Here is a 12,752-nt window from a genome sequence, read left to right as displayed (position 1 = left end):
CACTCCTACAGCTTCCATCTATGAGACACCTTGAACTGCCCACCTTTCTTGTCACCACTTGAAAAAAGGGTTAGAAAAATTTTCTTGAATCAACCACAGAGGTGGGGCTGAGCTGTGTTGGTGACTCGGAAGCCAAATATCAGTGTTAATGTGAACTGACCACCATGCGGTATTGGTCGCATCTTTTTTCGCTGACCATTTAAAGGCATGTCTGGATAATTTAGGGATTTTGTCAGCAAGAGGTTATTTCTTGCATTAGGGAAGACCTATTTTGTTGTCGTACTCTCTTGGCAGTTCTCATTGAACCTGTTGTTGAAGGAGTGGCGGCCACTGATTTCCTTTTCTTCCTGAACCCAACACAATACTATCAGCAGTCTGGAGACTCAACACAGGAAGTAAGCAGCTGGAACCTAAAGATGAAGCATAACAGACCTTTTACTCTAATTTTCCCAGTAGACAGTGAAGTAAAAAAAAACAAAACCTCACAGTCATCCTTGAGGAGCTTTGGCGAAAAAACTTCTCTGTTGGACTCCAGGATGGGCCTTGAAGTTGGTCACGTTTTGCTTAGAATTATTCTCGCAGCTCTATTTTTAGTGTTGTGTAAGGTACCGGTATTTGGCAACACAAGCAATGTTGAATAACTCAGCAGGTGAAACGGGAAGTGTTGTTTCTATTTTCACACATTGAAAATTAGTAATATACTGATACCGGTAGTTCTTCTTCAAAGTTTTGCTGCAGTGTCTCAGAAAAACAATACACAAACATGCTTCAACACAACTTTTCGCATCAACTCATATGAACTATATCTGCAGCTCAGATATTTTAATGATTTCCATCCCTGAAGAGAATAACAACAAAGAGAAAATACGTAGAAAAAGTCACCCCTACCTTCATTCTTCTTCAATCCTTATCAACCTATACCCCGCACAAAGTAGGCCTGCAGTTTTCCATGATTATATGATATAGGCAATGTCAGAGCCAGGCCAACGGTACGACCTCACAGACATCTTACAAAAACATGCTGATGCCTGAAATACAACGACCTGAGGTGGAGAAGAAAAGGGAAACGGTAAAAAAGAAAAAGCACAGAACAGCAGAGTCCATTTGTCCAGTGGTCTGGTTTCACTGGCCACCTGTTAGACAAGACACTCAGCTGTTGTTTGATGGAAAAGACTGCATCCTGTGGTGTTAGAGATAACGTCTATGGTTGAAATCTGGTTCATTAAAAAGGGAATAACATATCATCAACACTAATCTTTAATGATTAATTTTGAACGTAGGGGAGGCAGAGATGGCCTAATACCTAACCTGTGCATGTGGCAGAAGTATCACATCTGAACCAAAACAAAGGCTAAATGTTTTCTTTTTAATAAAAGATTTTCTCACAACCAAATAGCATCTTGAATTTCAAATGCCCTGCAATTTGCAGCCTTAATCTATATTGTTGACTCAATCTCATACTCGTTGCTGGCCTTGAAGGAAAGCGCATGTCTCCGGGAGAGGGGGCAGGTTCTCTTCCACCTGTTGCTGCAGGGCATGCCAGACATACATACCACCTGAGGCCTCAGCTGGCTCCACATGCCATCAGGCGTCAGTGAAAGTATTCCTCATTACACAGCATTTGTTGCAGTGGGGTCGCCTGGAAAGTTTCCTCAGCAGCGTTAGAGAAAGTCTCTGTTTGATCTCAAAGAAAGCGGTTTGTTTTTTTTAATTTGACACAATTATGAAAAGTTCGTTTTTCAATTAAATGCTTTAGTTTGACCTATGGAGCAATTACAAATTTGAATTGAATTTATACTGAAGTAACACCAAAATAGCTCTTTTTCATCCCATTTTATTGGAAGACTCTTCCTTTGATTTGAATTTTCTCGCCTTGGGTATCAGTCTCGTGACATTTGAATGTAGTGCACAACAAAGATGTACTTGTTTAATTTTTTTCCTTAATCAGTAGATGCCTCTCGGCGTTGCTTAAACACCTATAGTATATCAAAGGCGGCATAGTCTTGCCTATGTTTTCTTTCATCTTATTTTCTTTCAGTGTGCCTGCTAGCTATAGCTGACACATTCCTTTAATCCAAACATCACCATGCGATGCTGACCCAGCAAACAAACGAGTGGAGGCTGTTTTCTCTGAGGGGTTTATTCAGCCCTGACAACTGCTAAACAGCCGAGCCGTGCTGGCCGAGGAACATCAGCCCATTGAAGGCCAGAGACGGGCTTAAAGGGACAGACTGGGGTCAGGTGGGGGTTATACTGTGAGAAAAAGGGAGGGGGGAGAGCCTCCAGTAGCAACTGAGTTCTGGTTTCACACACTTAGTTGGACACTTCTCTGTTTCTTTTCTAATGGGCTGTAGTCTGTTGCTGTCTGGCACTATCTCACCTTCTGAGTAGTGAGGTTTGGCACCATTGATGCTGTATGTGCACATGGGCATGAATTACTGAACTGTACATGTATACAAGAAGCAGGAAGTCCCATGGCTGTCACTTTGTCACACTTCACATACGCCTCACATGACCCACTGGCCTTGTATGAACACAACATACCCTGAAATTACGCATTGTTCATCATCATGCAGTATGAACGCCATGCTTTTTACTTGTATACTTTTTCCAGCAGCTGTTTTACATACTGTATAGTGTTTGTGCATCCAAAACTCACAGAGGGAGAACAGGGAAAAGCTTGCTTGGAAGCATTTCACTGCACAGATTATTTGGCATCGTGAAAGGTTTAGAGATTCAGTCTAAACCATCTTGATCCACTCTCAGCCTGTCCTGGGCTGCCCTTATCATACAAGTTAATCGGATTTGAAACCTGAAATTTAGGCACATTTGGAAAAAAACATTTGAATTAAACAACAGAAGAGAAAACAAACATGAGAACAAAAGATTTCATACTCAAAGTGGAATGTAATTTTGCTTTATGTTTTTTCTTGTATGTGAAATTGATTCATTTTCTTTAATATATGTAGGTACACATTTGAACAATCATTGTTAAAAATGATCACCTGACAATGACATTCAGTGGACTTGAGCTGTAGACTAACGGCGCTGAGTGGAGATGAGGCTATGGTCACATTAACAGGAAGTTGGCGGTGGCCTTGTGGCTTGTTTCTTCATGCACTGGCTCCTGAAAGACTCCAGCTTTGTTTAAATAGAACGCATTGTCATGTAGGTCTTGTGACCCATTACAATGGTGTAGAGAATTGTCATCTTGTGTGAAATATGTATGATTTGTCATGCTGGTATATTATTGTTCCTTCTGTGTTATGGTGACGGAGAAGGAAGCAACTTTTTAATTCTGAGTTGATTTTATGGTCAAGCATATGAAGAGAAACTGTGGCATCACCACCTAAAATTGTGCCTGCTCTCTGACCTATAAATACTTCCTGTATTTTTTTTTCTTCTGATGCACAGTTCTCAAACAAATGTAGCGCACCAGTAACATGTAGTAGTCACACAGCCGTAGGTCAAAGCCCTGTGTCAGAAGTTGTTTACTGTGTTCAAATGTTCATGGGCAGGAAATTGATATCGCCTGTGGTCAACCAATCCCTGTAAAGCCAAAAAAAAAAAAGGCATTTTACCGCTGTAATCAGTTAGGCTGATCCTGTATAGGAGTAACTTATTAAAGTATTTGCTCACTGTTAGTTTGGGGTGGGACTTTTTTGTTTTGTTGTCTGTTTTGTTTTTTCTAATGTTTGTGCTCATAAAATTGAAAAAACGATAAAAAGAGTATTTAAAAAAAAAAAAAAGTATTTGATGTAAACATGTAGATATCCACACCAAAACAGTTGGAATGACAGACATGGTCAAGCTTGATGATTATTAATGAGATTTTTTTTTTTCCAATTTCCTTCAGATTTTGACATGAAGAAGGACATAGACACATTGATAGCAGAGGAACGCGCTGAAATCATCTCTAAATATGACAAGGTAAGTCAGTGCATGCATAGACAGACATTGGACCCACAGTTCAGGAAAATCTGGATTGTAAGGATGAGTGGTCCTAAAATTTAAAACTGTGATCATCTGGAATGTATTTTTTCCTCAAAGAAACAACCAAACCACATAAAATAAAGAACTGTTTTATACTTCTTTGGATAGAGAGTCCCTGCATGGTGCCTGCATTGTGTGAACTAGGAATCGTTTGTTACCAACAGGCAGTGGAAATTTGATTACTTGGAGTGATCAATTAATGGCAGAATGACTCTGCATTTGTATGTCACAAATTGGGGTTAAAACCTTTTAGAGTTTCCCTGTTGGCAAGAGGGAAACAATAAAACCACATTTTCTGTTTGTTTGTTTTCATTTCTCTTACCTCAGATTTGTACCTGACTTGTACAGTTTTTCCTACTTGTTTTATCCATATCACAGTTTATTTGCAGCTATGCATTAGCATAATCTGAAGTCACCAAACTGTTTATTTGGCATACAGAATTTTCTAATAAGGTGATAATGGAATGTGGATATTTCAGGGCAGGCAGGAGGGAGTCAAGATTGACCCATGGGAGGATGCTGACTACAGCATCTTTAAGGTCACTGACCGCTTCGGCTTCCTGCAGTAAGTTACCCCGACGGCTCTGTGTTGGAATGAGAACACCTTCATCTACAGTATATCTATCACACTTTATCTCTCATTGCTCTCACATAATGATGATATCTAATGTTAATATCAAACTGAAATTATGATATCAGCGCTCCTATTTCTAACACGTGTTGGATATTTCTGCTTTCTGCTCCAGTGAACAAGAACTGCCAACACCCAGTGCCCTTGAAGAGAAGGTATGAACTTACCCAGCTTTTGGCCTTGCCCATTATAGTATATTTACACCCTTCCACATGTGCAGTCAACCACATGTGTGTGTATCTTTGCTCTCCACAGCAAAAGCACCAGGAGGTGGAACGCGTGGAGAAATGGCTGAAGATGGTGAAGAACTGGGACAAGTACAAGAACAGTGACAAGGTGTGTAACTCGGTAGTGAGTGACACACATCAAACATCAGTGAAGTCCCTGACACGCACACACAAATGTACTGTCTCAATTTATCTGTCATTTCCCTTTTTTCAGCGAAAACATGTGATGAATTATTCCCATGACTGTTTATTACCCGTTTCCGTTCCCCTTTTAACCAGAGCTTACGCCCTCATCCCTCTCTTTTCACTGGTCTAGACAGCTAAAGCAATATAAGTGGATGTGATGAGTCCTTGTCAGTCAAGAGCGTTAAATAGGAAACACCCCACTGAGCAGCATTCATACATGACCATGTTTCTCTAGAGAGTTTAGAGAATCCTCATTCATGTCTGTCCATATGTGTCTGTCACGTGTGCTTCAGTTGGTGAAGCGCGTGTATAAAGGCGTCCCTCTGCAGCTGAGAGGCCAGGCATGGGCCTTGCTTTTGGACATCGAGAAAATCAAAGATGATAACCAGGGAAAATATGAGGTATGTATGACTCTTGAAACTCATGACAGATCCTCTAAAATGTGGATACACTTTGAAAGAGTGAATTCTCACAGTCATCCCTTTTTCTGCCCTCCAGAAAATGAAACAGCAGGCTCGAAACTTCTCCACAGAGATCAAGCAGATTGACTTGGACGTCAACAGAACCTTCAGAAACCACATTATGTTCATGGATCGCTTCGGAGTCAAGTGAGTTCTTAGCTGTTGTGGGTCACATGAAATTCTTCTCTGATGTTTTTGTATCACATGGTCTCCAAGAGTTCTTGTTTTGGTTTTCTGTGTCGCCTCACATGTTCAGGTTTTTTGCCCCCACTGAGGCAACATTTTCATTTTAAAACAGCATTTTCAAACGAAAACAGTTTCTGTCCAGATACTGTTTTGCTCTTTGACACTTTCTGACCATACTAACACACCTGATAACACGGACATAACCGAACTATCAAGCACACTGGGAATACGTGAGCCAATGTAAACAGGAAGCACATTTTCAAAATTTTCAGTGCGCAAGAAATTTGAAAACGTAGCAAAAGAGATGCACTGGAAAACGAAAATAAAGCAGTGTGGACGTAGCCTGAAGCCGTTACAGGGTATGACCTCTGGTTTAAACCTTGAAACAGCCCCCTCCCCCCCGACACGCACACACACACACAAAACCAAAGCGGTTGTTTCCTCCTCTCAGTGTTTTATTAGCCTTCCTGTCAGTGCACGAAGCCCCACAGGAAATGGCATTCATACAGAAATGTGCACCAATATGAAGTGTGCATGAACAGAATAACACTGTCCACACTGTTATCGGGAGACAACACACATGTATAATGGTGATAAAATAATATTAATGAAATGCACACTTTGAATACCTTCACAACACAAACACTGTTATGTTTTTTATATCACTTGCTCTGGGGTTGTGGAACAGGTGTGAAAGGTACCGGTCTTTGTAAGTTAACCTCTATGTGAGTGACTGAGTGCTCCCTTCTTGTTCTCTGTAATGTCCTTCCCCTCCAATTCAAAGCTACTATGTCCAAGCAGACCAAAACACCACTCCATCCTGTTTGGCTGCCCACTCCTTCCCTGCAAGTCAACAGCTGCCTCACTCACACCGAGACACTGACAGCTATTTAAAGCTTTCCTGACTCTGCCACTGTCTTAAAGACATGTATTTACTATAGAGGGCCCGGAGGGGAGACATCCTCTCTGTCTACATTATATTTCTTAATGCCTGCCCCCACTCCTTCCACTCACTTACACACACACACTTAGACAATGGTTGCCTTGTGCTCACTGTTTGAAACAGTTGAAAATCCAGATGTAATCAGCCACAAAGCACACAACCATGTGGTCACAGAAACTAGAGAGGAGCTGCATGCCGTGGTTATATGACAAAAACGCAGTATCTGCTGACATGCTTGAACATTTTTTTTAGAAAATCCAATTTAAATGTAATCTTTGAGATCCTTAAAAACAGAATCCATAGTCTTGAGAATCCAGTCTTTATTAAATTGTGTCACCACAACCATCATACTACAGCAGTAGAACACAGATGTCCTTTCACACTCATCTCACCTTCATGAAATTAAATGTTGTTGCATTGTGGGAACTCATACTGTACGTAAGTCCCCTGGATAGAAGGCACACAAACAGATTCACATACACACACAGTACACTACACATTACACAGATTTACGCGAGCACTACCAGGATGATATGATGTAAGCTGGCTTTGTCAGCCTCCCCAAAAATATTTTTGAGTCTATTTGTGCTGATGGATGGAGCTAATTTAGGGATGATGATGTTGGGAGATCATTAGTCATGTGGGGATGTGGGCCTTGGGGAATTTTCATGTAATACACTCATATTTAACATGCTGTTTGAGTTTGTTCAGTTGTTGCTAATGAAACACATCCTTGTTTTTTAACCAGTGGTTTTTCTGTTCCCTCTCCAGGCAGCAAGCGCTGTTTCATGTACTAGCAGCATACTCTGTCTACAACACGGTGAGTGTGTCTACATTTGTGTGTATATACATATGCATACTTACCGGTAAGTGTTTGTTACATAATATTGAGGAGTCTTGTATACACTGGCCGACGTGCAGCAAAAGCAGCAAACCAGTGGCGCAACAGCTGCAAGTCCACTGAGTGCTTTAGTTTCCATGCAGCAAAGAACAGGCGGAGCAATCTAAACCCATCTGTTCTCATTCTTGTTCAGAGCCTTGGGTGAGATATTTTATTTATGAGTGTGGCTCAGCCTTTAACGTACAGCAACTCTGTATGACAACCAGACCACCAGTGAACCCACATCTATACTCGGCTCTCACGTTGTTAGACCAAGTTCCCTTTTGACTCGTACTTTATCTGGTGAGGCAAACAGACCCAAAATGATTTAATAATCATGCATGCATTTTTCAAGCAAAAACTATAAACCAATTCCAGTTTCTCTCAGTCATGAGGATTTTTTGATTGATAATCTGAATATCTGTTGGCTGGGATGTGAAGCATTGGGACTGTAATTAGCATTTGTCACCACTTTCTGACATTGACTGGTTGATAGTGAAATAATCAGTAGATTTGGGGAAAATAACTTGTAGTTGTGGCTCCACAAAATAGATAATACAGTAGCTACAACAAAATTTCCCCATGACTCCCTAAACCCATGTAATGTCTTCTAGATGTGGTTGTGGATGCTGAGGTCAGACATAACAAGGATTCTGCTTCAGTGGAAGTTGCCCTGAAGTCTCAATGTCCCTTCTTGCGCATAAAAACCAGAGTATGTCTCAGTGGAATGAAGTCTGGGCTTTACAACTGTGCAGGAATGATCTATTCAGGACAGTACATCTCCCCCATACACAAATAGAGTCAACGTCTGTTTTTCTGATTTGGTTCTGTAGCTGGTTCCTGTGTGGTAGAGGTGTTTCAGCCAGAGGAAATGGAAATGTGCTGTCCCCTTTTTCCTTTTTCCCCTCTTCTCACACGCCGCTCAGAAGAAATTGGGTCAGTAGGAGAGCGCAAGAGAGAAAGGAGGGAGGGAGAGAGTGATAAGGGAATAGTGTGTTTGTCCTTCTTGCCTATGTGATGGTAGAGAGGAATGTGGAGAATGTTTAGTTTAACCTCAGTGCAAACATCAATTATATCTACTGTATTTCCTTGAAAGGATACTTCAGACTGTCCATCTCTCGCTGTGCAATAAATAGACTTAATATAGACAAATACCAAGTGTGTCTGGTTTTGTATATCTGCACTTGCCAAGGGCCATGTCTTCAGCGTAAATCATTGAATCGTGGTGGATTCAAATTGGCAGCAATTCAAATTGAGGACATGATTTTACCGATGGTGTATATCGGGCTGCAGTAAATATTTTCACAACCTTTGGTAAAAGTGTTTATAATTGTAGCAGCGTGTCCAGTGGGTCTAAAGCCTCTCCTGTGCAGTAAAGCCCACACACATCCACAGTCTGCCTTCAGACCACATCAGACATTCAGGTGCTCTCCGCCCTTGGTCTCTCGGCCTGTGTGTGGCTGTGCTCTATTAAATTATAAATAATTCCTCTTATTTGCTCGTTCTGTTTAATTGAACCTGTCTCTTCTCCTGTGGCCCCTCAGGAGGTGAGCTACTGCCAGGGGATGAGCCAGATCGCAGCCATCTTGCTGATGTACCTGAACGAGGAAGACGCCTTCTGGGCTCTGTCCCAGCTCCTTACCAACAGCAAGCATGCAATGCACGGTGAGACAGAGGAAGACATGAAGACAGAAAGGAAAAAATGATTATACAACAAAATGTTTGGACATCTAATAGTAGTCCTTTCAATAAAAAGGATAAAAATAAGTCAGGCCATTGCTAATTTGGTCTTTTAAGAGGGAAAGAACTTTTCTCATTTCTAAATATTATGTCTCTGTGTCCCTCACCACACACCATTTATGGCCTGCTGATTTATTTTCTCTCTGCGCTAGGGTTCTTCATCCCGGGATTTCCCAAGCTGCATCGTTTCCAGGCCCACCATGACCTGATCCTCTCCAAAATGCTGCCTAAGCTGAAGAAACACCTGGTGGGTTACAGTACATCTGTATGACTGATGCTTTCTGTCCATGCCTCACACACGAAGCTACAATAATGGACAGATTACAATGTCATGAGATACATGACATAGATTTAATCAGGCCATTTCTCATTATGTGTTTAATATACGTGACAAAAGGGCACATGTTCATTGTCAGGACTATTTTCAAAGTAAGATTTATAACTGAGAACAAATTATACAGAGTAACTTCCCATAGAGACTATTCCTCATTAATTTCTGCCCCACAGGAGAAGGAACAGATGACAACAGGGATTTACACCACCAAATGGTTTCTACAGTGCTTCATTGACAGAGTGAGTATTTCCGTTTCTGTTTAAAGAGTATGAGTTGCATGCATTTTCTATCACCAGTTAAATGTATGTTTCGGCCCAGATGTTTTCTGCTCTCAAATATAATCATAAATCATTATCTCAGTGCATTCTCCTTCATTCCTTTTGAACATTGCACCACATTTGAGGTTGTTTTCCAATTTTTTTGTAATCGGACTGACTCTGTGTCCCCATGTATCTTACATAACAGACCCCTTTCACCCTCACCCTGCGATTGTGGGACATTTACATATTGGAGGGAGAGAAGATGCTTACTGCCATGGCGTATACAGCCCTCAAGTTACATAAGAGTGAGTAAGAGGATGATTACTTGCCGTTTGAAATGAGTCAAAGGAGCCTCATGCCCAGACAGCCATGGCTGGCTGCTGCTGCTATACCAGTGGATGTAACCCTGTGGATTACATGGCAGGCTCCTTCACGCTTGGCTGCCTCCTAACCGGATGGCTTACATAATGCAAGTGGCGAGTTACTGTGGAGAAGAACCGAAAGCTGACTTTTCATTGGATGCCTGCAGGAGCATGGCCTCAGCACATTGGTCAATTTCTGCAAATCTGCTTTTTGATTAGACCTGGCCTGTGTTATTGAAGTATTGTCTTTAACAGTGTTTTTGTCAGAGGTGACCTGATATTTAACCTAATTGACTTGTCTCCCTTTCTTTAAGTTTAATTGGCACCTTTCTGTTACTTTGTATTGTGTAACCAATCAGAGCGTCTGCAGAAGCTTCAGTTAGAGGACCTGAGGGAGTTTCTCCAGGAGCAGCTGGCTGTTTCATTCTTCCTGCCTGATGATGTGGTGGTTGAGCAGCTGCAGGCTGCTATGTCTGAGCTACGCAGTAAAAAGCTGGACCAATCTCCTCCAGGTGCCGTTTGGTTCTTTGATTTCTGTTGTAGTATAAAGCCACAGTTACTTCCACACCATCTCCTCCAAAAGCATCTTGATGTTCCTCTTGTTGATGTCTTCCTCATCTCCTCTTCCCTTTTTAGCCAAGTCAGAGGAGCTACCAAAGAAACCTCTAGGTCAAGAGAGACCAGTCCTCCTGCTGCCGCTGCAGCCTGACTCTCCTCTGGAGGTCAAAATAAATCTGCAGCCCAGCAGCCAGCCTGATACCGAGACCCAGCAAACAGACAGCATCACCTTACACCAGACCCCCTCTCCTGCAGAGCCCCAGGACTCAAGTAGCCTCTCCAGGGCAAACACGCCTCCTTTGCCTTCACCAGATCCAGTTGTAGTCCACACAGAAAGAACGCCTTCTCCTCGAAGGCCTTGTCGGAAACCTCCATTACCTCCCAAAGCAGGCGACCCTTGTGCTGAGGGTGGCTTGGACAGATGTGCGAAGATGTTGTCCCCGGAGTGTAGCCCTAAAGAAAACGGGGAAAAGTCAGAGAGCCAAGCTGAAGACCCAGAGACACGGGAAGAGCCAGTGGACTGGCCTCCACCCTATGAGCCTCCTGCTCTGGACACTCTCACCATGCAGACTGAGGAAGAGATCATGGACCTTCCAGATCTGCCACCTCCACCTTTATTTTACTCTGAACATAATGACCAAAGTCCTCTGGATTGTGGATCAGGGACTGGGACTGATCCAGAGACCCAGCGCCGCTCTCCTTCCCCCCGCCCTGTCTTGGTCCCTCAAATGAAATTGTCTCCAAAACCATGCTCAAAACCACCCACTCCTGTAAAACCTTCTTCCCTCCTTACCTCCTCTTCCTCCTCCTCCTCTCCCAGACTTCCTCCACCAAAGCCAAGCAAGTTCCCAGTCTCCCTCTATGTCCCGGGGTCTCCAGGAGACAGGCGACCCTCCAACACCTCCCAGTATGACAACCTGTCGGAGGTTGATGAGGAAGACCGCTACCTGGAAAAGCTCCTGGCCACTCCTGAGGAAATCCCCAGCATACACAGCAATCCTCCACGCGCCCTAAACAGAGACTACGACCCCACTCTCTACCCTCTGCCTCCACCTCCTGTCTTTATCCCTCCTGCCCCTTCTCCTGTACCTCCCTTGTTGTGTGCTCTCCCCACTTTGCCGAAGGAGCCTGAATATGAAGGAGGTAGTTGGGTGGAGGAGTCCATCATCCCCCCTCCTCCACCTAGTTTTGCCGACAGACTCTCTCCCCTCCAGTGCAACACTGCCAGCTGTTCAGACACACACAGAGCCACCTCACCCAGTTACTCTAAGCCTTTCTCCAGGGCCCCCAGGGACCATTCTGCCTTCCCAGCACCACTGTTGTACACTGGGTCTCCCCCGGGTCACTCCAGGCCCTCAGGACAGTCAGCAGTGGGCGTGCCCTTGGTCCGATCCAGCCCAGACTTTTGCAGGATGCCTCCGAGTGGACAGCAGCTGCCCAAATCAGTGACTTTCTGATTGAAGTAGGATTTAAGTATCATTCAAATGTTGCTGATGATGACATGCCAGTATGATTCGGGCTCTCTGTGAATGCTTGATTCGTTTTCAAAGCCATAAAAGAGGTGAAAGGCCAGTAGCCACTCAGTGTCTCAAAGGTTTTTGTGTGTTTGCGTGCATATGTGTGTCAGAGGACTTTTTTCATTGATATGTACAGATTTCTTTGATACTTGCACCTCTTTGGAAAGACGGTGTCAAACTTGTATTTAAAACTACCGCCAGTGTTACGTAACCGTTGCTGCATAAAAAGATTTGGTTTTTAACTTCAATGGTCTTCTAAAACCAGCTGTGTGTTTCATCATCGCTTCTTAAGTTTGTTTCATTTGGTTCCAACAAAGTGTCTAAACCTGATTACAGTGCACTGAGGGGAGCAACTCCAACTCAAGGGCTTTTGAGGCTGTAGCGCAAGGTCTTCTTTGCTAAAGAACCCAAAGCCTACACATTTATACTGCATTTACTTATGGTCAACTGTGAGCAGGCTCACACGTCTTCAAT

At 43.0% G+C, this 12,752-nt stretch overlaps 1 protein-coding gene across 1 annotated transcript in view; it reads left to right on the top strand.

Annotated features, from left to right (window-relative positions):
* LOC146986074 (uncharacterized) overlaps positions 1-12,752 on the top strand; it is a 20,364-nt gene extending 7,612 nt beyond the window's left edge. Inside the window, exons 2-14 of the mRNA XM_085779666.1 lie at positions 3,857-3,930; positions 4,473-4,558; positions 4,740-4,779; positions 4,880-4,960; positions 5,331-5,438; positions 5,536-5,645; positions 7,399-7,447; positions 9,052-9,172; positions 9,400-9,494; positions 9,755-9,820; positions 10,047-10,146; positions 10,563-10,715; positions 10,840-12,752. Coding sequence (XP_085635792.1) covers positions 3,865-3,930; positions 4,473-4,558; positions 4,740-4,779; positions 4,880-4,960; positions 5,331-5,438; positions 5,536-5,645; positions 7,399-7,447; positions 9,052-9,172; positions 9,400-9,494; positions 9,755-9,820; positions 10,047-10,146; positions 10,563-10,715; positions 10,840-12,218 — 2,454 coding nt within the window. The 5' untranslated portion in view covers positions 3,857-3,864 and the 3' untranslated portion in view covers positions 12,219-12,752. The remainder of the gene's footprint in view (positions 1-3,856; positions 3,931-4,472; positions 4,559-4,739; positions 4,780-4,879; positions 4,961-5,330; positions 5,439-5,535; positions 5,646-7,398; positions 7,448-9,051; positions 9,173-9,399; positions 9,495-9,754; positions 9,821-10,046; positions 10,147-10,562; positions 10,716-10,839) is intronic.

The sequence above is a fragment of the Trachurus japonicus genome, chromosome 6 (genome assembly GCF_045865225.1).
Source record: "Trachurus japonicus isolate A0001 chromosome 6, Traja_1.0".
NCBI classification, from domain to species: Eukaryota; Metazoa; Chordata; class Actinopteri; order Carangiformes; family Carangidae; genus Trachurus; species Trachurus japonicus.
This window is presented reverse-complemented; position numbering and strand designations above follow the sequence as displayed.